At 40.7% G+C, this 25,631-nt stretch overlaps 1 protein-coding gene across 1 annotated transcript in view; it reads left to right on the top strand.

The window, feature by feature from the left end:
- Nucleotides 1-25,631, top strand: part of obsl1a (obscurin like cytoskeletal adaptor 1a) — a 36,793-nt gene that overhangs the window by 5,294 nt on the left and 5,868 nt on the right. The window contains exons 3-19 of the mRNA XM_084426702.1: nt 10,181-10,450; nt 10,759-11,019; nt 11,215-11,520; nt 14,142-14,408; nt 15,015-15,290; nt 16,478-16,753; nt 16,929-17,201; nt 17,543-17,818; nt 20,556-20,831; nt 20,940-21,215; nt 21,317-21,592; nt 22,124-22,393; nt 22,519-22,785; nt 22,867-23,136; nt 24,156-24,422; nt 25,015-25,281; nt 25,463-25,575. Coding sequence (XP_084282828.1) covers nt 10,181-10,450; nt 10,759-11,019; nt 11,215-11,520; nt 14,142-14,408; nt 15,015-15,290; nt 16,478-16,753; nt 16,929-17,201; nt 17,543-17,818; nt 20,556-20,831; nt 20,940-21,215; nt 21,317-21,592; nt 22,124-22,393; nt 22,519-22,785; nt 22,867-23,136; nt 24,156-24,422; nt 25,015-25,281; nt 25,463-25,575 — 4,487 coding nt within the window. The remainder of the gene's footprint in view (nt 1-10,180; nt 10,451-10,758; nt 11,020-11,214; nt 11,521-14,141; nt 14,409-15,014; nt 15,291-16,477; nt 16,754-16,928; nt 17,202-17,542; nt 17,819-20,555; nt 20,832-20,939; nt 21,216-21,316; nt 21,593-22,123; nt 22,394-22,518; nt 22,786-22,866; nt 23,137-24,155; nt 24,423-25,014; nt 25,282-25,462; nt 25,576-25,631) is intronic.

Raw genomic sequence — 25,631 nt, 5'->3', positions numbered from 1 at the left:
GTATAGGCTACTTTTATATTTTGGAGCCACTAACCCCACTCCTACCCTAAACCTACACACCTCACAAGTATTTATTGCAAAAACTGACCAAAAACAGAATAAAAGTATTGACTCATGTTGCACTCCAAGTCTCAAACCATACAATATCTTTATGTAAAGAACAGAATGGATCTTAATATTTTAATCGCTGAAATGATCCCACCGCTCCAAATGCAGGCAGTCATGTTTCATTCAAAAGATACACCCTACTCTTTAGCATGACGCAATCGGTCACGAGACACATGAGAGCAAATGCCATTTTACACATAGGTATGTATACGTAGATCCCTCATTCAACCGCTCCAGACACGTAGGCGCGCCCACCCTCTTGCAACGGTCAGCATGTTGTCACTCACAGAGGAATCAATGATGCCACATCTTTATGCAGCTTCTGGTTATGAAACTGCCAAGATTTAAATTCCATCTCAGAAATGAGATAACCTTTTACAGGTGAGAATGTGTTGGTTTGTATTTTAAATATATTAACTCAATATTACATGTTTTTACTATAGTAACTTTGTAATGTCAGCTGACACCTTGTAACAATCGGCCTAATCGGTAGCGTTACAAGAATAAAATTGGGGTCAGATTAAACTGTGAGAGGTTTTGAAAGGTTTTAAAAGATGAGATGACAACAGAAATAAAGTGAATAAATGAAGTGTATTTACAATTTCTACCAGGAACTTAAAACAACACAATACAACAAAGAAGCCTTAGGCTGTTAAAAGCATAGTCCATTGGTTCCATACCATAAAACAGTCCTTAAGAGTCCTTGCGTGCTGTAAGTCCCAATGTGTAAGTGTCCACCGGTGTATATACAATCCAACTGTAGTGATAATCCAATGAAAGTGATGTGGTTTGCTGGAATGGTAAGTCCTTAAAAGCAACTCCTTGATCCAGCTTTGGTCCTCTTGACAGAGACCCCGTTTGTTTGCCATGCTGCTTCCTTTATGCTGGCAATTTCCTGTTTCCTGTCATGTGAGCAATCAGATCCATAATCATTTAAAGACATACACACATAAAACAGATAAGAGGAATAAAATGGACTAAAATGACTAAGACAACATGTAAACCTATTAAAACTCTAATATACATAAAATCATTATAATATACAGAGTAGTTAAAACATGTGTCATGTGTGACAGTGTCACAACCTTTGTCTTGATGTATTGTGTTAGTTTTGCAAAATCATCTTCTTAAGTCTGTTTCATATATAGATATTCTTTTCATACATGCGTCTATGGTTGCAGACTGCTCAGTCAACTCACTGTTGAATGTTCATGGACAGCTCCAATATGGCGGACGGCTTACGAATAGCGGCCCATTGAAACGGCTGCTAATGAGGCATCTATGTATGTTTACAATCAAAGAGAGCCAATGCAATTTAACTATCAAAGCTGACATAACGAGTGCGTGAGCTACGGCAGATGGAGACGGTGATCGCTTTTGGGTCTTTTCTTTACACAAATCAATCACTTGGCCTCGGAACACTTGTAATGTTTGTACTTTTCGAATAACTTCTACCTGCAGTCATATCTGCCTGTTATATCCTGTGTTTTATCATATAATTCACAAATGGGTAGGGGTGGGGTTGGGTTATGTGTTCAAACGTGTCTAAATAGCATAAATAAAAAATAAAATAAATGTAAATAAAATAATGCTGGCTGATTAAATTGAGAATCACACTCCAACATGTCATAATTATGGTGGCCCAGTAGTGCACAACACAACAAAATTTAAAAAGCAAACATAAGTACACAACACAACAAAATGAATCCACAACACAACGGAAATGAGCTACAACACAACGGAAAATGTACAACACAACGGAAATAAGCCACAACACAACGGAAAATGTACAACACAACGGAAATAAGCCACAACACAACAGAAAATGTACAACACAACGAAATAAAGCCGCAACACAATGGAAATGCTCCCGACCACTAGAGGGCTCTTGGAGCGCGGTAAAGTTAGTTTTCCTTGCTATTGTTCTATAAAGTCGGCAGTCTTAATATATCAATACCATGATTAGTTTTTACAGTATGTAACCATTGTATATCGACATAAAATATACTTCAAAATCACCTACATGAATTATAGCTGCGTATTTATACTGGAGAATGCTTTGACACTCTACCACAGCGCATCCCTAAGGGAATGTCTGGCAATTCCACCAAGTGGTTAAAACGTATAATTTATTATAATATAATTTGATAAATAAAAATAAAAACCATTTGGTGAATTGCAAAATTACAGGAAGGTATTGGCACAATTTCACCTGTAATAAGTCAGTCTGGTCACTAGGAACCTACCACAAGCTTTGGGACATAAAAAAAAAAATAAACCTTTAGGTGAATTACAGTTACAGTAGGCCTAATGTTTTTATAAAAAAACAATTTCTGTACTGTGCATATAGGGAGCTATTGGCACAATTTCACCTGTTATAAGTCAGTCTGGTTAATAGGAACAACAACCTTTGAAACATGATAAAAGAAAAAAAAACATTTATTATATTACAGAAATTTCCAAAAAAAATACAATTTGTTTACTGTAATGAAGGGAGGTATTGGAAAAAAAATCAGCTGTAGTAAGTCAGTCTACTACCAATACAATCAAGCTTTGGATTTGGAACATGTCTGTTTTTGAATGTTAAAAGTAATTTTAATTAATACAAATTATACGTTTTAACAACTTGAAAGAATTGGCGGACGTTCCCGTGTCATGACCTAACGTGTGACGGGATACACGGAAGCTACAAAGGGACGCCGGCACACAACAGAGTTAGCTTCTGCGATGAAGCAAGTCGCTCCCAGGCAGGGGAAGGCGTGGTGAAGGGACGCAGTTCTTGTTCCCTTTCTCAGGGAACAAGGGTTACGTAACTCGAACTGCGTCGAATGACACTTTGGGGGAACGAGTACCCACTATGCCACAACGAGCCCTGCCTGTCCTAGTGTGAAGCTGCGCACAGGCCCACTTAGGACGAGAGCACAAGGGTGCCAGGTGTCGATGGAATGTCCAGGCTGTAAAATATAATAAAAGTATGAGGGGTGGCCCATCCTGCTGCATCGCAGACTTCCTGGATCGGGGCCCCTGAGAGGAGGGCTCTAGAGGATGCCATGCCTCTGGTTGAGTGAGCCCTCACGGCCAAAGGTGAAGGCAAGCTGCACACCTGATAGCTCATAGAGATAGCCTGAACGACCCAGTTACTGATGGTCTGTTTGGATGCAGGAAGCCCCTTCTTGGGCAAACCGAAGCACACCAGCAACTGGTCTGACTTCCGGCATGAAGAAGACCTCAGGACATAAATCTTGAGCTCTGACAGGGCAGAGTAAATTAAGTCTTTCTTCATCCGCCATCACGTGAGGTGGAGGATGAAAAACCTGCAGAACCGCAAGCCGTGCCACATTAATTGGCACTTAGGCACATTGCCTGGCCTGGGATGCAAGATAGCCTTAATGTCGCCTGGAGAAAACTCCAGGCACTCATGAGAAATAGAGAGCACCTGAAGATCTCCTACTCTCCTCAGAGAAGTAAAGGCTAATAAAAAAGCTACCCTGAGGGAAGGTTCTTGGCCTCAGCCGACTCCAGAGGTTCGAAGGGGGCTTCGACCAGCCCTTCGAGAACCACTGCCAGGTCCCATGTGGGAACTCCGGTACGAGCCGCAGGTCTCATCCTCCGAGCCCCACGGAGGAAACGTACGACCAGCTGATGTCTCCCCAGAGGCCCATCACCCAGAGGAGTGTGGAAAGCTGCAATGGCAGCCACGTACACCTTGAGTGTGGGCGGGGTAAGACGAGCCGAGAGGCGATCTTGGAGGAGCTCCAGCACTGAATCCAACCGGGAAGTTAACTGGGTCCACCTCACGCTCTCTACACCAAGTGGAAACACATTCCACTTCAGGCCGTACAATCTCCTCATGGAAGGAGCTCTGGAACTGAGTATGGTCTCAATCACTCCAGCCAACAGGCCAACCTCTAGGTACTGAGCCCCCTCAGGGGCCAGGCCCAAAGTTTCCACAGGTCTGGTCGAGGGTGAATATTGAGCCCCCGGCCTGTGGAAGCAGGTCCCTCCTCGGAGGGATCTGCCAAGGCTGGCCTGCCAGGAGTGCTATGATGAAAACCATACCCGGGCCGGCCAGTACGGCGCAACTAGAAGTAGGCTGATCCCGTCTCGACAGACCCTCTCCAGAACTCCCGGGAGCAGAGCGATCGGGGGAAAAGCGTACAGGCGTAGCCTCGGCCACGTCTGTCCCATGGCATCCAAACCAAATGGGGCTGGATGGGTGAGAGAAAACCACAGTGGACAGTGGGACATCCCTCGAGACGCAAACAAATCCACTTCCACTGGGCTGAACCTCTCACATATCGATTTCACCACCTCAGTGTGAAGTCTCCATTCCCCGGGCCTCAGCCCCTGCCTCGACAAGATGTCTGCTCACTGATTCTGGTCCCCTGGGACATGCATTGCTCTGAGAGATAACAGTTTCCCAAGGGACCATAGGAGGATCTGATGCGCCAATCTGGATAGAGGGCGCAATCTCAGAACCCCCTGATGAATCAAGTAAGAGACTATCGACACATTGTCTGTGTGGTGACCCCTGAGGTCTGGGAGGAAGCTCCTCAGAGCCCTGCCATCCATGACCGCGTCCCAGCCCGTGAGGGAGGCATCTGTCGAAGCGGCTTTCCGGCAACATGACGCTCCCAGCACGGGGCCTTGGGACAGAAACCAAACTTTCTTCCACATAGATAGGGAATGAAGGCACCTGTGCGTAACCCTGATAATGCGGAATGGGTTCCCCCTCAGGGAGAACCCCTTGGTTTCCAACCACCACTGCAGGGCTCTCATGTGCAGCAGGCCGAAAGGAATGATGTTGGACGCTGCTGCCATGAGCCCTAACACTCTCTGAAAATGTTTTACAGTGATGGCTTGGCCTAGCTTTATCCTGGTCACCGTGGCCAGGATGGACTCGATCCGTGCAGGAGACAATTGTGCCCGCATCGTGACCGAGTCCCGCACCACTCCCAGAAATGTGGTTCTCTGGGCTAGTGCCAACACGCTCTTTTTCGTGTTGAGTCTCAACCCCCGGCTCTGGATGTGGGCAAGGACGACATCTCGATGCCGAACTGCCAGCTCTTGTGACTGGGCCAAAAACAGCCAGTCACCCAGAAGCCTCAGCAGTGCTAGAGCTGCATCCATGCATTTGTTAAATGTGTGAGGGGAGAGAGCTAGGCCGAACAGATGAACCCGATATTGGTACACTTCGCCCCCGAAAGCGAACCTTAGGAACTTCCTGTGAGATGGAAGGGTGGATATGTGGAAGTATGCGTCCTTGAGATCTATCATGACAAACCAATCCTCGGATTGAATTTGATTCACGATGGTGAGCATCTTGAACCTGAGCCTCCCCAGAGACCGATTCAAGTGCCTGAGATCTAATATACTCTCGAGGCTGGCTTCGGGTATCATTCGAGATTCGTTCTCGATCCCCTGAAGCGGCTCTCCGGCAGGGTTTGGTCGAAACGATTCTCGATGTGCGGACACGAGCGCTGCCTGGCCACAAGCCTGTGGGGCAGACAGAGCAGCGTGCATTTGCTGGAAACCGATGTGTCCTGAAGCGCACTTTACGGCGGGATACAAACATCGATTTCCTGAGGGCTCCCCAGAGGGGAGGCTCTTTCGGTTTCGTTCTCGACGCCCTGAAGCGGAGGGCCGGCAGGGAATAATCGAAAACAGTTTCCGATGTGCGGACGCGAGCGCTGCCTGGCCGCAAGCCTGTGGGGCAGACAGAGCAGCGTGCATTCGCTGGAAACCGATGTGTCCCCAAGCGCATTTTACGGCGGGAACCAGACATCGATTTCCTCATGGCTCTCCAGAGGGGAGGCTCTTTCGGTTTCGTTCTCGACACCCTGAAGCGGAGGACCGGCAGTGAATAATCGAAAACAGTTTCCGATGTGCGGATGCGAACACTGCCTGGCCGCAACCCTTTTGGGCGGGCACTACAGCGTGCATTCGCTGAAAACCGATGTGTCCCGAAGCGCACTTGACGCTGGATACAACATCGATTTCCTGAGGGCTCCGCGGAGGAGCGATTCTCGCTCGTCCCTCCACGGGGGGAACAGCCATTTTCGTCTCGTTTTCGATACCCTGAAGCGGAGGACCGGCAGGGGCGATTTTCGACGTTCATCATTCCTCAGAATTAATTAATTCCTCAGAATTAAATGCAGCCAAAAACACTGGATAAGTGAAACACGGTCTGGATGGTAGGCTGAATTAAAATATCTAACTTCTTAAAGTCAGATAATATTCCATCATTTTAATTCCATAGAATGAAATGCAGCCATAATCACCAGACAATACTGTTTTAATATTTATTTATACGGTCTCATAATCTACACGCTGCCTCGGCAAACGCGAGATTCGAGTCGTTCACAATATATTTGGCTTTCATCTCTCGAGAAGAAAGTCAACGGGCACGAGGCTGCAACACCCGAAAACGCACGGCTGTGTGCGTCGAGATATTTCTCAATGAACATAGCCAGCACCCTCAGGACCTGAATGTGCATGCCTCGCACCTACATAGAATCTTTATTGCAGAGTTGCCCCGTAATCTACGCGCTGCCTCGGCAAACGCGAGATCCGAGCCACTATAGATTCTGTATTGCAATGCAGACCTATAATCTACGCGCTGCCTCAGCAACGTGAGATCCCAGTCACAGAATCTTTATTGCAGAGTAGACCCGTAATCTACGCGCTGCCTCTGCAAACGCGAGATCCGAGCCATTATAGATTCTGTATTGCAATGCAGACCTTATTTGGGACAATTCTTATGGGACAAACAACAACAAATAGGACAGACAGTTTCACACAGAGCGCTTGCTGAAGAGCAAAAAGCTAACTCTGTTGTGTGCCGGCGTCCCTTTGTAGCTTCCGTGTATGCCGTCACACGTTACGTCATGACGCAACACCAATCAACATTGGCTTAGTTTCACTCATGCTTCAGAGCCGCTACGCTAAGGGCGTTTCCCCCAAAGTGTCATTTGTCGCAGTTCGAGTTCCCTCGAAAGGGAACTAACTTTATCGCGCTCCGAGAGCCCTCTAGTGGTCGGGAGCATTTCCGTTGTGTTGCGGCTTTATTTCGCTGTGTTGTACATTTTCCGTTGTGTTGTGGCTTATTTCCTTGTGTTGTACATTTTCCGTTGTATTGTGGCTCATTTCCGTTGTGTTGTGGATTAATTTTGTTGTGTTGTGAACTTATATTTGCTTTTTAAATTTTGTTGTGTTGTTCACTGCTGGGCCACCGTACATAATGGCAAAATTATAACCCAATATATAATTTCATCATGATGATAACATTTCCATGCCCAATGCGTCTGTGTATGACGCCAAAGGTTTCTCATTGAAAGTAATGGGGCACGCTGTGCATCAAAAAGTCACGCCAAAGGGTCCTAACCAAGCGTCAATATGTGATATTTAATAATATACTATACACTAAGGTGCAAATAGCATCTGCCACTATAACATCTAACAAATGTTTACTTAGCAAATAGCATCTAACTACTTAGCAGTGTTGGATGTAATTAATTACTAAGTAATCTAATTACTGTAATTTAATTACTTTTCCCTTGAAAAAGTAAAGTAATGGATTACTCTTAATTTTTCTGTAATTTAATTACAGTTACTTCTGATGTAATTGCAATAAATACTGTCTATCCTTTTATTGTTCAACTGGTCGAGGATGATATGGGATTTAGAAAGTAATTAGTAATAAGTAATCCAATATTTTTTAGAGAGTGTAATTAGTACAGCAATCTAATTATACTGTTGAAGATGTAATTAGTAGCTAATTACTTACCTTTTTAGAGTAACTTACCCAACACTGCTACTTAGTGCAAAAATGCTGTTTAAAAAGTGTACATAGCATTCTACAGTGCAAATAGCATCTGCCATAATCTGCCTATGGCATATTATTAAGGCAGATATACCCAGTTTTGACCATTTGTGTGTGTGTGTGTGTGTGTGTGTGTGTGTGTGTGTGTGTGTGTGTGTGTGTGTGTGTGTGTGTGTGTGTGTTTATATTCTTATTACCAGGGTTGGGGAGTAACGGAATACATGTAACGGCGTTATGTAATCAGGATACAAAAATCCAGTAACTGTAATCCGTTACAGTTACGTCAAAAAATGTAGTAATCAGATTATAGTTACATTTTGAAAAAAGGGGGAATACTTTCAGGATTACAATGGTTTCATTTAAAACTAAATAAATAAGTATTTTGGCATAATAACACTATATTAAGCGCTGCTTGAGATACAGTAGTTCCTGGTTCTGTTGACAGTAATGACTCACGCGCTGGTGCATGTGCAAATAACAGCTTTCTACAATCTCCTCAGACGCAGATTGAATCACTGCTGCTAGTACAAACGATGCTTGCGGTAAAATCGCTTTTCGTTCATGGAAATTCCGCTGCTATTTTGTAGAAATTAGGAGAGTAGCTTTTTTAGTACCCAAAATGTCCTTTCTTAATCTTTTCTCGCGTGACGGGATGTTCGCTGTCTAGGTAATGTAGGGGAACTCCCACTGCCAACGCCCCAAGTTCAGTCAGGCAAATTAAGAAAGATCACGGCTTTAGTCAACATGTAGGCCTATTTTAAAATAAACTAATATGTAGTTTGTGTAAAATTTTTAAATGTTGTGTTTTTATTTTTTAGTTAAAAATTTGTTAAAAATAAAACAAAATAATCTGTAATACCATACATTAGCCACTAGATGTCTGTATAGCCCTTTACATAAATATATATTCAGGCCTGTGTGTATATTTAGCAAATATTGTACACTGGACCAAATTCTTAATAAATATTTTTTTTATATATATATTTTTTATATATATTTCTTCTTGCTTGACTCTTTATTTAGGCCTATATACGTGACCTTGAAGTAATCCAAAAGTAATCAGTTACATTACTTTCATATTATAGTACTTGGATTACGTTACTGAATACTTTTTTTATCAAGTAATTTGTAACTGTAACGGAATACATTTTTAAAGTAACCCTCCCAAGCCTGCTTATTACTTAATAAAACTTTGGTTGTAATGTGAACAAATTTCTTTTTCACTATCAGCATGATATAACAGTGTCTGTCTGACTTTTGTGGGTAACCATATTTAGTAATAAAGTCAGTAATAAAGCACTGATTAATGTATTCGATAACATTGTCCAGTAGTCAATGCGTGATGAAAGGTGAGAAAAGCCGCAGGGCTCAGTGCATTCCTGAGTGACAGCATCACTACAATATTATTAACAATGCAATGGGGCATAGTTTACATTTTGTTTGGTGCAAGTAAGCCTGCAGGATTATGTTCTTTATTTGTGAGTGCATGACCACAACTTTGTTTTAACCACTGTTCTTGGCCTGCCACATCCCAACTGAGGTATTGTGAAATTTGAAAGTGTTTATTGTGTATAGATAAGTTATGTTGTGTTAGGAACAATGTATGTTGTTTCACAGTGCAATCTGAATGTCTGCAGTGTAGGAAACTTTTTCTTCGTCAAAGCAGAGACCAGGAGACGTTGGGATCGCGTTCAAACAGAAGTTATTCTTTTATTGAGAACTCTCTGTGCGTAGCTGCAGGTCGTCCAACAGTCTAACTAAGGAACGTTGCCTTGCAATTTATATACATTTAGGGGGAGGGATTTACATTGAGGTTGAACAAAGCATGTAAATGAAGTAGCCTACATGAGTCAGCTCGTTTACAGAAATTTCCTGATCTCATCAGCATAACAGTTTCATTCACATGCATAAATGCTAATCCAATCCGCCTGACAGTATCACCCATACCTTCACATTATCATAGCTTAACTTGGGACAATGACACTGTTCAGGAGATGCATAAAGACAAAAGACAAAAGGTTCATGTCAGACACCTGGATTGCTTGACTTAATCTTCTTTGAATATCATCATCTATGCCTCAAATGCTAAATTCAGTCTACTAAACTTTCTCAGTTTATATACTATTGTAGTGGAACCTAAATTAAACATTTAATACATTTGTAATACAACAGTAGCATCTGAAGTGTGTAGTCACTGGACAAATTAAAAAAATTAAAGCCTTTTTTATGGTATATCTCTCACATTAATAGGGCCTGCAGTTCGATTTAAGCGAGCTCTGCAAGATGCAGAGGTCAAGGAGAGGGATGTTGCTGTTCTGGAATGTGAGGTTCCAGAAGAGTCCATTTCCACTGCATGGTACCTGGAGGATCAGAGGCTGCAGCCAGGAAATAAGTATAACATGGAACAGAAGGGCACGCGGAGAAGACTAACCATACAAAATGTTGGGGCAGATGATGATGGAGTTTATCTGTGTGAGATGCCTGATGGTGGAAAGACTATTGCAGAATTGGCAGTTAAAGGTACAGTACATAAAGATAAAGCCTTATTAGGGCTTTCATATTGAAAACGTTAATGCATTCAGTTAATCAAGTTTAACACCAGCAATTTTCAAAATAAACTAAAGCAACAATAAAAGCCAATAACAATATTTAGTGTTGCATGTCCAGCAGCAATTCATTTCAATTTCTTTTAAAATAAAATGAAAAATTATCATTACAAATCATTTTACGTATGTCTCATGAACATGAGAGTTTGCATTGCAGTTTGATATGCAGTACATATGAGATAGAAAGATCTGGCTAATTGCATTTACTTATTTTTCTGGTAGGTACAATTGTAAAGAAACTTCCACGGAGATTAGAAGTGATGGAAGGAGAGAATGCAGTATTCTTTGTGGAGGTGGAACAAGATGAGATGGAGATCTGCTGGTTTAAAGACGGACTGCAGTTGCGAGAAACACATCAAACCATTATCAAGTCTTTTGGCAAAACCCACATCCTGGTCTTTGTCAATACGTCATATCAAGACTCTGGCACGGTCACCTTTATGGCAGGCAGATCAACAACAAGTTCCAAACTCAGGGTCAAAAGTGAGAAAACACACACATGGCTTTGTGATGCATATGAAGTTGCACAATTCAAAAACTTTATATTATTGCATAATAAAAATGTATCTATTTCTACTAGATCTTTTTGAATATATATATATATATTTTTTTTTTTTTTTTTTTTTTTTACAGTGTGGGCTTGATATTTAGAATGTGATATCTTTTTTTTTCATTCAGCTGCTCGACATTGCCCACCCATCTGCCCTGTGAGTGTCCAAATGAACACTGACAGTTTAAATGGTGCTGTCCTTTCCTGGTCACCATCACCCAACTTGCAAAACTCCACTAAGTCAGTGTATGTGCTAGAACGACAAGAAGTAGGCTCTCAGGAATGGCAGCGATGCCTGACAACAGAGACAGGCACATCTGCTGAAGTCCTGGGTGACAGTGTGCCATGTGAGGGTGATTACCGTTTCCGTATCTCCTGTGTAAATAAATATGGCAGAAGTGGACATGTGGAGTTCCCAAAAGTAGTACATCTGGGTAAGAATGAAAATTTCACAAACTTTCTGTAATACCAATCTGTCTCAAATTATTTGCATTACAAACTACTAAGAAACCTAAAAGAATAAGGTACTTATTGTAGTAAGGTAGAATAATACTACTTACCAAAAAGACCCTTATGGAAACACAAAACTGATGCAGGAATAAAACAAGAAATGCAGGAATAAAATTTGCTGTGAAAAAGAAAATGCAGATTATTCTATTCCCCTAAAACTTGCATACATAAATAATACAGCTTATTATTTTAATTAGCAATAAAAAGTAAATTACTACTAAATAATACTGCTTTTTTTTTTATAAAAAGTAAATTACTTCTCTATTTGGCACAGAATCAAAGTATCTGCTGTTAGTAAATGGAATTAGAATTAGGAATTAGAGTTAATCAATTAATTAGAGTTGATCAAATAACACTGGAGACTTCATTTAAAACCATAAAAGTAGTGATGCTACTCCTGACACATTAACTGTCAATGATGTAATTTTAAACATACTTAATTTACATGTATTTATTTAGCAGACACTTTTATCCAAAGTGACGTGCAAGTGAGGTCATAGTTGGCAACAATTGGTCATAAGAGCCCACAATATTCATAGTACAGAATGACAAAATATAGGGATGTCCCGATCCGATCACGTGATCGGAAATCGGGCCCGATCACGTGTTTTCAGACTCGATCGGAATCGGACGTTACCTCCCGATCAGGACTCGGATATATATGTATATATATTCTCATTATTTTTTAACACATATATAGTTATGCGGTGGCACAGAGTTACGCCGGTTTCACACTGCACGCGTTAGCAGAGCATAAGCAGCGCAGGAGCAGTGCGTATGGTGAGCAGGAGCAGGACGCGCGTTTTGCTTTCACACTGGCAGCGTTTGTCACGCGCGACTGAACCGCGGGTTGTGTAGGCTACAGACAGAGTACTCTATAATGGATAAGTTGGCATTGCTTTTTTTCGTTTTCAAATACATTTAAGAGAAAAGACTTGTCAAGAAGCTTATTTTATTAATAATTTCATATAACTTTTGGTTCATCTTTGTTTTTATTGTTATGGCAACAAGTTTGTTTTTGGACATTTGTTTTCTTTTTAAATTGCTGTTGGTCATTTGATTGACTGTTTAAAACACAATAGATGTCATCAATGCACTTTTTGGATAAAACTGCGGTGTATTTCGGCCATGATCAATGTATTGTCACTTTAATTCAGCAAAAGCGGCGCAGCAAAATTAGACTCGGCGCCGAAACGATCGTGGCACTTCTCCTCTGCGCGCGGTGTGAATGCTCTAAACGCCTGGTTTAATCTGTTAACATGGGCGGCGAAAAAAATACGCACTGCACGCTCTGCTAACAGTGCAGTGTGAAACCGGCGTGATGGGCCTTTCACACAGGACGCAGTATGCGCGGCGCTTGCCGCTGTGTTCAGCGTTTCCCTTCAGATACAACGCGATTTGCGCTTAGCTATGACGTAGGCGGAGATTTAAAAACTTTTAGCGGGAGCTCTATTACGTCTGTTTTTGTTTCTTAGTTTCAGGTTTAATGTTTGAATAAATGTTTTATTCTAAAAAAAGAGCTGACTTCGTGATTCTTGTTTTAATTCAGATATAAAATTTTGCCGTTCATCCATTTTGATTTCCGTCCTTGTTTGGATCCCCCGATTCTATTGGCCGCGCTGGTAATCGTCACAGAGCGCAGCGGCAAAAGTTGAACTATTTTGAACTTTGACCGCGGCGTGCGCGTGAGCACGCCAATGATGCGCACCGCTGCGCTTGCGCTTTGGTCGACGCAGCAACAAAACGTCCTTGCGCGGTGCAAGCCATTGGGATGAATGGGTTTTATAGCACAGCGCTGCGCATACCGCGTCCTGTGTGAAAGGCCCATAAGAGTTAGGAGTGCAGTTCCTAAAAGCACATTACTGGCTTTGCAAACACTGTAGCACTTTTATTTTTTATTTGTTTACATACCTGCCGGGTATTTTAAGTTGAGGTGCTATTTGTTTATATATTAGACTTTTTTTATATTTGCTGTTGCACTAAAGTCCAAAAGTGAAGAATTTATTTATTACTTGATTGTTCAAGCTACCTCACAGAAGTGCTCTGTTTGTTAACAGAGTTGTTGAATGTTAAAATAAGGTGAATTAAATAAAAAATAAGGAACATCCTGGATCTGTTTTTTCGCTCTTCTTTATTCTTTTTTTTATGTATTAAGTATCGGATCGGGACTCGGTATCGGCAGATACTCAAAATCAAATGACTCGGACTCGGACTCGAGGGCAAAAAAACCTGATCGGGACATCCCTAACAAAATAATAATATATTTCTTTAAATAAATAGGAGTCATAATAAATCGTCTTTGCTTATGGTTTTGGAGTTGTTTAGCGCTAGCAGAAGATATGTCTTCTGCTGTTTCTTGAAAGCTGTGATGTCTCAGAAGGGCAGCAGTGTCTTAATAAAAACATAATAACATTTCAGAAATTATTATTATTATTATTAGTAGTAGTAGTAGTAGTATATTGTTTTTATGTTATAATAGATATGATAATGTGGATTAAAGTGTTAAGATAACATGAAATAACTTTTTATATTTTATTGTCTGCAGTCCCAGGTCCAAAGATCAAAACCCCCATGAAGAATGCTGTGGTGACTGAGGGGGAGGATGCTGTGTTCTCCATTGAGCTCTCTGCTAACTTGATTGGCACATGGTTCCTGAATAGCCAGCAGCTGCAGGATAGTGAACGGTTCTCCATGACTCAGTCAAAGAACCAACACATCCTACGAATCCACCATGTGCCAAATGTGTATGATGGAGCTGAAATCACCTTTATTGCAACTGGTGTACGAGATTCAGCTGCCCTACAAATTAAAGGTCAGGTCTTACATGGGGATTGTGAATTTTTTTTTTTTTTTTTTTTAGGTTTCAGCCACCATAAATTACTTAATATGAGTATTCAAATGTTAACAGACATCATACCCATCATGAAGTTCTTCCAGTTTGTTACAATTAAAGTTATAATGAAACAGAAATAGTGACAGATCTTTTCTTCATATTGTGATGTACAGTATGAAACGGTTTATCAAAAAGACTTGGTTCTGTCCAAGGAGATTGGATAGAGGCAGATGTGAATGCAAGGTTGCAGTCGATTATAATAAAGGGGCGGGAATCACAGAGACAAAATGATTGGAGAAGTCTGGCATACATCTACAGAAGGAAATCTGATATTTCACAGGAAAATCAATTTATCAAATTTAGATCAATCAGTCAATCAAGGAATCCTTCCCAATAAGAGCAATATTAATTTAGAAAAAAAACTCTAAACTCTCATTTTCATTTCAAGCCAATTTTAAGTTTGTAAATTGCTCAGATAGAGGCACTCATCTTTCTAGCCAATATACTTAATTGCATTCTTTTTAAGATTTATGACATTGACAGACTCACTTTCTCACAGAAAATACTTAATGTTGTATTTTGCAGTACCTGAGGTGAAATTCTTACCATTGTCAGAGATGGACACCAAGAAGAGCACTGAGGTGGGAAATCCCATTGTTCTGTACTGCGAGGTGTCCCACCCCACAGCCACTGTTCAATGGTTCAAAGACGGACAGGCTCTACATGTAGAGGAGGGTCTGAATATCCAATCAGATGGCAACATGAGGAGGATCGTCATTCAATCAGCAGAGTACTCTCATTCTGGAGTGTACACTTGCCAATCAAACAATGACATGCTCACATTTAATGTGAATGTTGAAGGTGAAAACATTACTATACTCAAGCACACAATATTTGGTTTCTTTTTTGACAGTGGCAGTGGTCACATTCCTGGAACAACAGTAATTTAGGACATTTGAATTGTCTGCTGGACTATTGTAACATTAAACATAACAAGAAGGAATTCACCTAGACAGCATTGTTCACACTTTATTATAATTTTTGTTGTTTATTACACATGCTATCTAAATTGTTTAGTGCTAGATTCACTGATGGAAATATGCAAATCAGACAATGGTATAAACTCTTAAAATTAGTGCTAAATGCAATCTGGGTTAGGGCACTTGATTATACTGTGCATCTAGATATATGTCTGGTTATATAGTGCTCTTCCACATAATTTGATCATCATTTGAATTATTGAATATATACACAAACATCCCTTTTAAATTTTCTGTGTGTGACTTTCTGCAAAATTAACAGCAGTTGTTACTAAAAACCCTTCCTGATTATTCATTATTCAATGTTTGTCTTTTCTCCTTCCAATATATCAATAGATCTCAATCTCAATACAATAGATCTCATGTATGACTCTCTGTGGTCATTAAAAATCCCAGGATGTCCTTCGAAAAAAAAAGGTAGGGGTTTAACCCCGGGATCCTGGCCGAATTTGCCCATTAGCCCCTGTCCTCCTGATCATCCCCATACATACTGATTTGCTTCATCACCCTGTCTCCTCTCCACCAATAAGCTGGTGTGTGGTGAGCGTTCTGGCGCAATATGGCTACCGTCGCATCATCCAGGTGGATGCTGCACATTGGTGGTGGTTGAGGAGATTCCCCCCCTTCTATGTAAAGCGCTTTGAGTATATAAGTAATGAGTAAAATAATAATAAGTAAGAGAGATCAGATGTTTAAATGTATGTGCGTGTCTTGAGTTCCCGTTTGCATGCGATTGCCTTCAGTGTGTCCATGATGTGCACAAAACATAATGGAAAGAAGTTACACACGGGCAGTCTTACACAAGGATAGTCAAAAGTGGAGCCTACGAAATAAGAAAATATGAACAAACTTGTAAACTGGGAATTTTCAGAGAGCTCTGACCACATGACCGCTGTACCACCTGACCACTGCAGATTCATTAAGTCATTGATAGTGTTGCTATAGAAACAATGTGTATTGTATTGTATTGTTAATTTAAATAATTAAAATGCTCTTTTTTTCCATCAGCCCCCCCTGTGTCATTTAAAGAAATTACGCAGGATGAGAGGCAGAAAAGCGCTATGGAACTGGACCCTGTGGTCCTGACATGTGAACTTTCCCGACCAGATGCACCTGCTTCCTGGTTTAAAGATGGAGTGGTAATTATTCAGTCAGAAAACATCACCATCCAGTCTGAAGGCACCATGGAAAGACTTATAATCCGTTCAGCAGAGCTGGTAGACGCTGGGATGTATACTTGCCAAGCAGGCGAACAATCCATGTCGTTTTCTGTCAACATTAAAGGTAAAGTTGACAGAGTGGTGCTCTTTAACTATTAGTTTTGCATTAAAATCATATTGCATTTAAGGTATGTTATTAGTATGTTAATATATCATTATCTTACAATCTAAGGTGAAGCATAGTACTCTAAATGGCAAAAAATAAACTAATCTAATGATGATGACTGACTTACATCTAGAACCTCCGGTTACAATTGTGGACCCAAAAGATGACATCCATTTGGAGCGTTATGTCTCTGAGGAGATAGTCCTGAACTGTGAGCTCTCTCGATCTAATGGAGAAGCTCACTGGTTTAAAGATGGCCTAAAACTCCAGGAATGTGAGAATATCCAAATCAGTGCTGAAGGCCCGTACAGGAGGGTAACCATTCTCTGTGCTTCCAAACGGGATTCAGGAGAGTATGTATGTGACACAGGAGGTGACTCGATTTTCTTTCAGCTCATTCTTACGGGTAAGTATCAAAACATAGGTTTCAAAAGATTTTCTTCCTCTTCTTTTTCTCTGTGTTATGCCTCATTTCTAGATTTTTTAATTAAATTATGAATTTAATTATGAATAATTATTTAACAATTATCAAGAAAGTCATAATAATGGCTGTTTATTAAATAGTAACCAATATAGTAATTAATTCCGTTATTATCCAAAACAAATATGAGTTATATTCATTTATATAGGGCTGTAATTACCTATTTCTCATTGTAGTGTAAAAAAAAAAAAAAAAAAAACTTTCAGCAGCATGTATGTATTCATGTTTTGTCACCTATTACAAACTGTTACCTTTCTTAAACCCAGAGGCTCCAGTCCGCATTGTGTCTCCTAGTGAGTCAGAGGTAGAGGTGTGTATACTGAGCTCTGAGAGGCTGGTCCTGAGCTGTGAGATATCAAATGCAAACGCAAAAGTCTGCTGGTTCTGTGATGGCATGGAGGTGGATGAGAATGACAACTTGAAACTGGAGGATGAAGGAATTTACCACAGGCTGGTAATTCCCTGTGCCACAATAGATGATTCTGCAGAATACGTGTGCGAGACTGCAGATGACTCTGTCACATTTTGGGTGAAAATAGAAGGTAATTTTGTCTCTTACCTAACTTTTGAAATTGTTCATAATATTCTATTCTAGGCTTTATGTGTATATATATATATATATATATATATATATATATATACACACAGTACTATATATAGAGGTTTGATATGAATTAAAAACAAAAAAAAACTAAAATCAGTTCTGAAAATGTCTCGGGTTACAACTGTAACCCTTGTTCCCTGAGAAAGGGAACGAGAACTGCGTCGATATGACACCGCCCCTTAGCGTAATGCGTCTGAAGTATGAATGAAACTAGTCCAATCTTATTGGTGTTGCGTAATGACGTAGAGTGTGACGGCACACCTGGAAGCTACAAAGGGACGCCGTCACACAACAGTGTTAGCTTCACAATGAAGCAAGTAGGTCCCAGGCAGGAGGAGGCGTGGCAGAGGGACGCAGTTCTCGTTCCCTTTCTCAGGGAACAAGGGTTACAGTCATAACGTGAGACGTTCCCTTTCGAGGGAACTTAAACTGAGTCGATACGACACTTTGGGGAACGAGTACCCACTATGCCAGTGTATACCAATGTGAAGCTGTCTCAGGCACAACTAGGAAAAGAGCACTCGTGCACCAGGTGTCGATGGGAGGTCCAGACTATAAAATCTTGTGAATGTATGCGGAGTGGCCCAGCCAGCCGCATCACATATCTCATGAATTGGTACCCCTGAAAGGAGGGCTCTAGAGGACGCCATGCCTCTGGTAGAGTGAGCCCTCACAGCCAAAGGTGAAGGCAAACTGCGCACCTGATAGGCCATGGAAATAGCCTGAACAATCCAGTTACTGATGGTCTGCTTGGATGCGGGAAGCCTCTTCCTGGCGACCCGAAACACACCAGCAACTGGTCCGCCTTTCTCCACTGAGAAGATCTCTTAACATATATGTCGAGTGCTCTAACAGGGCAGAGCAGATGAAGTCTACCCTCCTCCACCGTCACATGAGGTGGGGGATGAAATGCCTGTAGAACCGTCGACCTTGCCAAATTAGACGGCACCTTCGGAACGTAGCCTGGTCTAGGGTGCATGATGGCCTTAACCCTCCCAGGAGCAAACTCCAGGCACTGAGGAGATATGGATAGCGCCTGGAGATCTCCTACTCTCTTAAGTGAAGTAATGGCAAGGAGAAAGACCACCTTAAGCGACAGGTTCTTAGCCTCAGCCAACTCCAGTGGTTCGAAGGGGGCCTCAACCAACCCGTCGAGAACCACTGCCAGGTCCCATGTGGAAACTCTGGTCTGAGTTGGAACTATGAAGTAACGGCTGTAGAACGCGGACTCCCTGTCTGGTGGAGGAACATACTCTATGGCCTCCTTTGCCAGCAGTGAGTGAACTTCCTGTTATAATACTCGACCCTGCTCTGGATCCACTGCAGTCCAAACCACCCTGTTGAACTTCGGTGGGCGAACATGGAACTGCAGTCTGTACCCCTTTTCTACAGTGTGCAGGACCCATAGCAATATATTGGAGAGGCTTTGCCATGCCTTGGCAAAATTCACCCTCGGGGCTGGTGTCGAGTGTTTTGTGAGAGCTCTTGACGATACCCTGAAGCGGAGGACCGGAAGGGAATAATTGAAAACGACTCTCGTTTTGCGGACGCGTACGCTGCCTGACCACAAGCCTGTGGGGTGGACAGAGCAGCGAGCATTCGCTGGAAACTGATGTGTCCCGAAGTTCATTAAAATTCCCTTCGCACAACGCTGAGCACGTCTAATTCCTCAGAATCAGAGAGCTGCAGTACGGGATCCTCGACCCGAGCGGAAGAAGTCGTGGTGCAGGCTTCCGCACGGGGAAGGAAGGGATCCGAGCTATCAGACGAGGATCGAGAAATTGCCGAAGCAGTCATGATCACGTCTGCTAGCTCTCTCTGCGAGCCCCACGATCGGGGAGCACGAGCCTGGCCAGCTTCATCAAATATAGCCAGGCGGGAGCGCAGCACCTTGATGGGTAGTGCTTCACAGTGGCCGCAAGCAGCCTCGAGGGCTGCCCGGGCGTACTGCGCTCCCAAACAGTAAACACACATATCGTGTGTGTCCCCACCCATAATATATCGAGGGCAGGGGTGCACACACTGATGAAACTGCTTGCTTGCCATCTCTTTTCTTTTGATATATATATAGGACAAACAACAACAAACAGATGTTTCACACAACAGAGAGCGCTTGCTGAAGAGCGAAAGCTAACACTGTTGTGTGACGGTGTCCCTTTGTAGCTTCCGGGTGTGCCGTCACACTCTACGTCATCACGCAACACCAAAAGGATTGGACTAGTTTTATTCATACTTCAGACGCGTTACGCTAAGGGGCGGTTCCCCAAAGTGTCAAATCGACACAGTTCGAGTTCCCTCAAAAGGGAACACTGAAAATGAAGAAAATACAATTCAGTTACATCTACTGTAGTACTGAAATAGACAGTAAAATATATTCAGAGTGATTATTGTGTTATGATATCCAGACACATATTATTTAGTTCATTTTGGTTTTATAGCTAACCGCCTTAATAGTTCAGATTGAGAGTTTTTTTCAGTTAATTGATTTGTTATATTTTTATAATTTTGTATATATTTAAAAAATATATATATATCAGTAACATTGGTAGGATCTTTTAAACCAATTGGTCTGACACATAAAAGGACTTTGAGACTTGTATTATAAAGATATTGAAATCCCAAACAAAAATGATTGCTTTTTGTAAAGTGTTGTTGATGAGACTTTTTTTCCACAGAGCCCCCTGTTAAACTTTCTTGCTCCAAGGACACAGGCAGCATTACAGAGAGTATTGCTGGTGATCCTGTAGTCCTAGAGCTTGAGGTTTCTCATGATAATGCAAAGGTGTTCTGGATGAAAGATGGAGTAAAGGTGGAAGAGAGCAGCAACATCACAATTACTGAGAATGGCCTCATACGCAAGCTAACTATCCATTTTCCAGCTCTGAAGGATTCTGGGATATACACCTGCAATGCCATTGATGACACAATAGATTTTAAAGTCAAAATTACTGGTATGATGTTAAACCACTACCTGGTTACCTTAGTTACATGGCTTTAAAAAAAAAGAAAAGTATTACTGTTTTTTTCACTAAAAGTTTTTTAATCTTTCTATCTTCCAGAGGCACCAGTAAAAATCTTGAATAAAGATCAGATCAAGAATGAGCACAAGGTTGTGTTATATGATGACGCTGTATTGGAGTGTGAGCTGTCTGCGGCCAATGGTGTAGTCAACTGGTATAAAAATGGCAGCCCTATTGAGGAGAATGAGCGCTTCTGTTTTGAGGAGGAAGGGACATTCAGATCCCTGGTCATTCTCTGTGCAGAGTTGCAGGACTCTGGAGAATATATCCTTGATGCTAAAGATGATACAATTTCATTTCATGTCACAGTACAAGGTAAAAAGTGTCTTTCAGTTGTATTGATTTGAACCTGTGCATGAGCCCTAAAGCAGACAAAAGGTATGATGACACAGACTTTTGAACTCTCTCTCCTCCAGAGCCATTAGTGAAGATCATTGGCAATTCTGGTGATCCTGATTATCAGGAGATGGTGACAGGAGATGACCTCATCTTAGCTTGTGAAGTTTCTCGAGCCAACGCACCAGTAAAGTGGCTATTCAATGATAAACCACTGGTCCCTGATGAGCGCACAGATATTGAAAGCCACGGAACACTCCGGAAACTGACCTTAACCAACATCCTCCTTTCTGACTCTGGGAAATACATGTGTGATGCTGTTGATGACAAAATGATAACTGTTGTTAAAGTTCAAGGTACTGTATTTATTTTCCTTTTTTATACAATAATTGTGTTTAAGTACAGGGAGCTAATGACATATATTTCATCTGATTTATGAATACATTGCTTTAACGCTCATCTATTAATTTATTCAAATACATTTGTTACATACAATGATTCTTACACATTATGTGTTTTACATTAATTACATAATATTACAATTACATTAAGCATTACATGAATTTTTGGAAAATATGGTCATAAAAATATCATGTGGTCTGACTCACTAAAAGCCTAATGATATTTATGAATGAATAATGCATGATATTTATAAAAATACATTCTATCTTGAAAAGTAAATGATAAAGACCACATTAAAACAGCATTAATTGAAATTTTTTTTGAACATGGTATTGAAGTATTTCAAAACCATATAAAACCAACATGAATAAATCTAGTTTTAAACTATATTTTTCTTTATCTTGGACACTCTTTGTGTCATTGCCCCACTTACATGCAAAATGCAATAAGACCTCATGTGCCTTATGTGTTGTATTTTTCTCCAGAGCCTCCCGTTGAGTTCCTCAACAAAGAAGAGGTGAACTTGGTCACTGGTTATGAAGCAGAGGCTGTCACTCTTACTGCCATGGTTTCCAGACCTAATGCTCAAGTGCGGTGGCTTAAAGACTGGACTCCATTCAGTGGAGAACGTTTCCACATAGCCAGCCTGGGCCTGACCCGCACTTTCACCATTGACCCATTAAAGAAGCTCGACAGTGGAGAGTACACATGTGATGCAAACACGGATGAGATGCACTTCAGTCTCCTGGTCAGAGGTTGGTAGCTGCAATCATGCTTTTACTTGTGACATGAACAGATATTCAGCTTTTAAAGGAAAGTCATAGTAGCATTGCAACTCATACAATGTATAATAATAACCAGTAACCTTTATGCATTACAGATATGCGTATTAAATTTGTGAAGCCGCTGGTTGACACAGTGGCCCATAAAGATGGTATGATCACACTATGCTGTGAGATATGCAAAGCTAAAGCTGATGTCCAGTGGAAAAAGGATGGAGTGGAGATCATACCCAGCCGTCGCTTCTCTATCCGTGCCAACGAGACGGAGAGGAGTCTCACAATCCATCGTGTCACCAAAGAAGATGCCGGAGAGTATGCTTGTGAGTCCAAAGATGACTGCACCAGTGCCAGAGTAAGGGTGGAATGTAAGTGTGAAACAAGTTACTTGTTGGAAGATACTAAACAACACACTTAGTCAATAACCTCCATCTGCTTTCCCTCTGCAGTGCCTCGTGTGGTGGAATTCCTCACAGAGCTTCACAATACCACAGTCATGGAGGGTGAGGATGCTACCTTTAAGTGTGTGGTCTCCCCTGATGATGTTCAGTTGGTCTGGCTCATGGATGGACAGCTCATCAAAACCAGTGATCGCTTCCATATTGAACAAAACAGCCTCTGCCATACTCTGATTATCCGGAAGGTCCAGCTACTTGATTCATCCCGGATCACTGCAGAGGCTGAGGGTATCATTTCTAAAGCCAGTCTCAAGGTCCAGGGTATGTAAATGGTCATTATACTAAAAAAACAACAAACACATACACACACGCACACACGCACACACACACAACAGGCATTAAAATACAGAAAACAGAAAAAAAAAAAAACAGCCATTTAAAGGGCATTATTTCTAACATAAATATGTGTACTGTATTCCAAGTCTTCTAAAGCCATGTAATAGTTTCTTGATGAGCAGACTGAAGCCATGATTGAGATTTGACAGCAACAGTGGAAGGGACTTTTTCAGCAAATAGTGACATCAGTTTTGGTCTGTTCAATTGTAAGTTATAAAGTCAGAATTGCCAGATATAAACTCTATATTTCTATATATTAGTATATATCTATATATAGTATACATATACTATATATAAATCTATATTTCTCGTAATTGCAAGTTTATATCCCGCAATTCTGACTTTACAACTCACAATTGCGAGTTTATCATTGTGAGTTTTTATCTCTTAATTCTGACATTTTAACTCGCAATTGCAACTTTATATCACGCAATTCTGAGGAAAAAAGTCAGATTTGCGAGATATAAACTTTGTAAGATAAAAAAGTGCAATTATCTTTTAATTTTATTTATTCCGTGGCGGAAACAAGCTTCCATATAAATCAGCTCTTAAAATATAGTATTATTATTTAGCATTTATTTAATAGTGTCTAGGGTTCTACATTTTATCATTGATTGATGTTTTGTGAATTTGTTGTTTTATTTGATGGTTTACTGAGCGTGTACAGCATTTTGAAACAATATGCGTTGTATTTAAATGTGCTTTAAAAATAAATGTAATCTAATTGAAGATACATTCTTTTATGATAACAAAATGATAGATTTTTCATTTTTGGATGAAGTTTAATATAATTATTAGGAAATTATCAGTGTTTGTGATTATTTCTCAAGGTTGGTTGAAAGTTTCATTTCAATGGCAATTTTGTTTTTTCCACTAATATTCAGGGGGCAAAAATTGTAAATGTTTGACTTTGTAACTTAGTAACCTTTTACATTTACATGCAGAGGCACAGGTATTGTTTACAAGGAGAATGGAGGCGGTGATGGCTGAGGAGTTTGGAGAGGCTACATTAGAGACAGAAGTGAGTCTGGAGTCTGGAGAGGTGCAGTGGATGAGGCAGGGGGTGGTGATCCAGCCAGGACCCAGACATAAACTCACCCAGAATGGCTGTAAACGTATCTTGACCATCAGTAACCTCAATCTGTCTGATCGAGGGACATACCGCTGTGAGACCCTCCATGACCGTGCGCAGGTCAAGCTCAATGTGGAGCGTAAGTGGCCTTGAGCATGTCTAACTCTGAGCATGTCTCTTGATTGTTTAGAGAAATTATCAAAGCCACATGAATTACTTAAAGGGACATTTGGAGTTTTAGCTTAACTAAATTTAACTCTGCTGAAATAAGTCAAGTCAAGTCAAGCATATTTGTATAGCGCTTTTCACAATACAGATTGTATCAAAGCAGCTTCACAGTATTAAATTAAAATAATACAACAAGGTTTGTTTCTAGTGGAATATATTGATTGATAAAATCAAATTAAATATCCCCAAAATAGTATACAATCAATAGTATACAATAGTAATACTATTGTATAAGAGTATACAAAATAGTTTACAATATAGTATACAATCCAATGATAATATTGATATGATATGATATGATATGATATGATATTACTCAATATGATAATATTGAGTAAAATAATGCATGTAAAAGCTTGGCAGGCATTTCAATTTAAGCATCAGCTATAGTTCTGGTCCCTGGCCTAACAGTTCTGAACTTGTCTGTACATTATGTAAAATTTGTATTCAGTTTTTATTAGAAGCATTATTGCATTCTAAATAAGCTATGCTACTATTTAAAGCGAGGAAGATTGTCATATGCAAGGGGCTGATGGACACTGAGACATTTGAGAGAGAGACAGCGTCCTTCGAGGTGGAACTTTCTCATGCTGATGTGGAGGGTGTGTGGCAAAAAGATGGTCTGCGTGTCAAACCCAATAACAACTGGCGTGTTAGTTCCAATGGACTAGTACATGGCCTCACTCTTTCCAACCTCACATTAGAGGACACGGGTAGCATTGTCTTCTCTGCAGAAGGTCTGAGAACTACTGCCAGACTGGTAGTCAAAGGTGGGTATATAGAGGAGAAATTTATTTTATTTTTAATTAATTAATTAATTTATGCTTGGGATTCAACAAAAACTAATAGTATATATATATATATATATATATAAACATCAATATATAACTTTTTGTTTATATTTGTCACATAATTGCCAAAAATAACAAGCTTTGTGCATCAAAATCTTAGAAACACCAGTAATGATCATTAAGAAGCTGTCTGATGTCAGACTTGAGGAGGAATCTTCAGTCATTTTGGAGTGTGAGCTGTCTAGACCAAATGTGGATGTCAAATGGCAGAAGGTACTGCTAAATAAATAAATAATGCACTGTATCTTCCTAAATATGTTTTCACTTTT

Source organism: Rutilus rutilus (genome assembly GCF_951802725.1).
Source record: "Rutilus rutilus genome assembly, chromosome: 12".
Classification (NCBI taxonomy): Eukaryota; Metazoa; Chordata; class Actinopteri; order Cypriniformes; family Leuciscidae; genus Rutilus; species Rutilus rutilus.
This window is presented reverse-complemented; position numbering and strand designations above follow the sequence as displayed.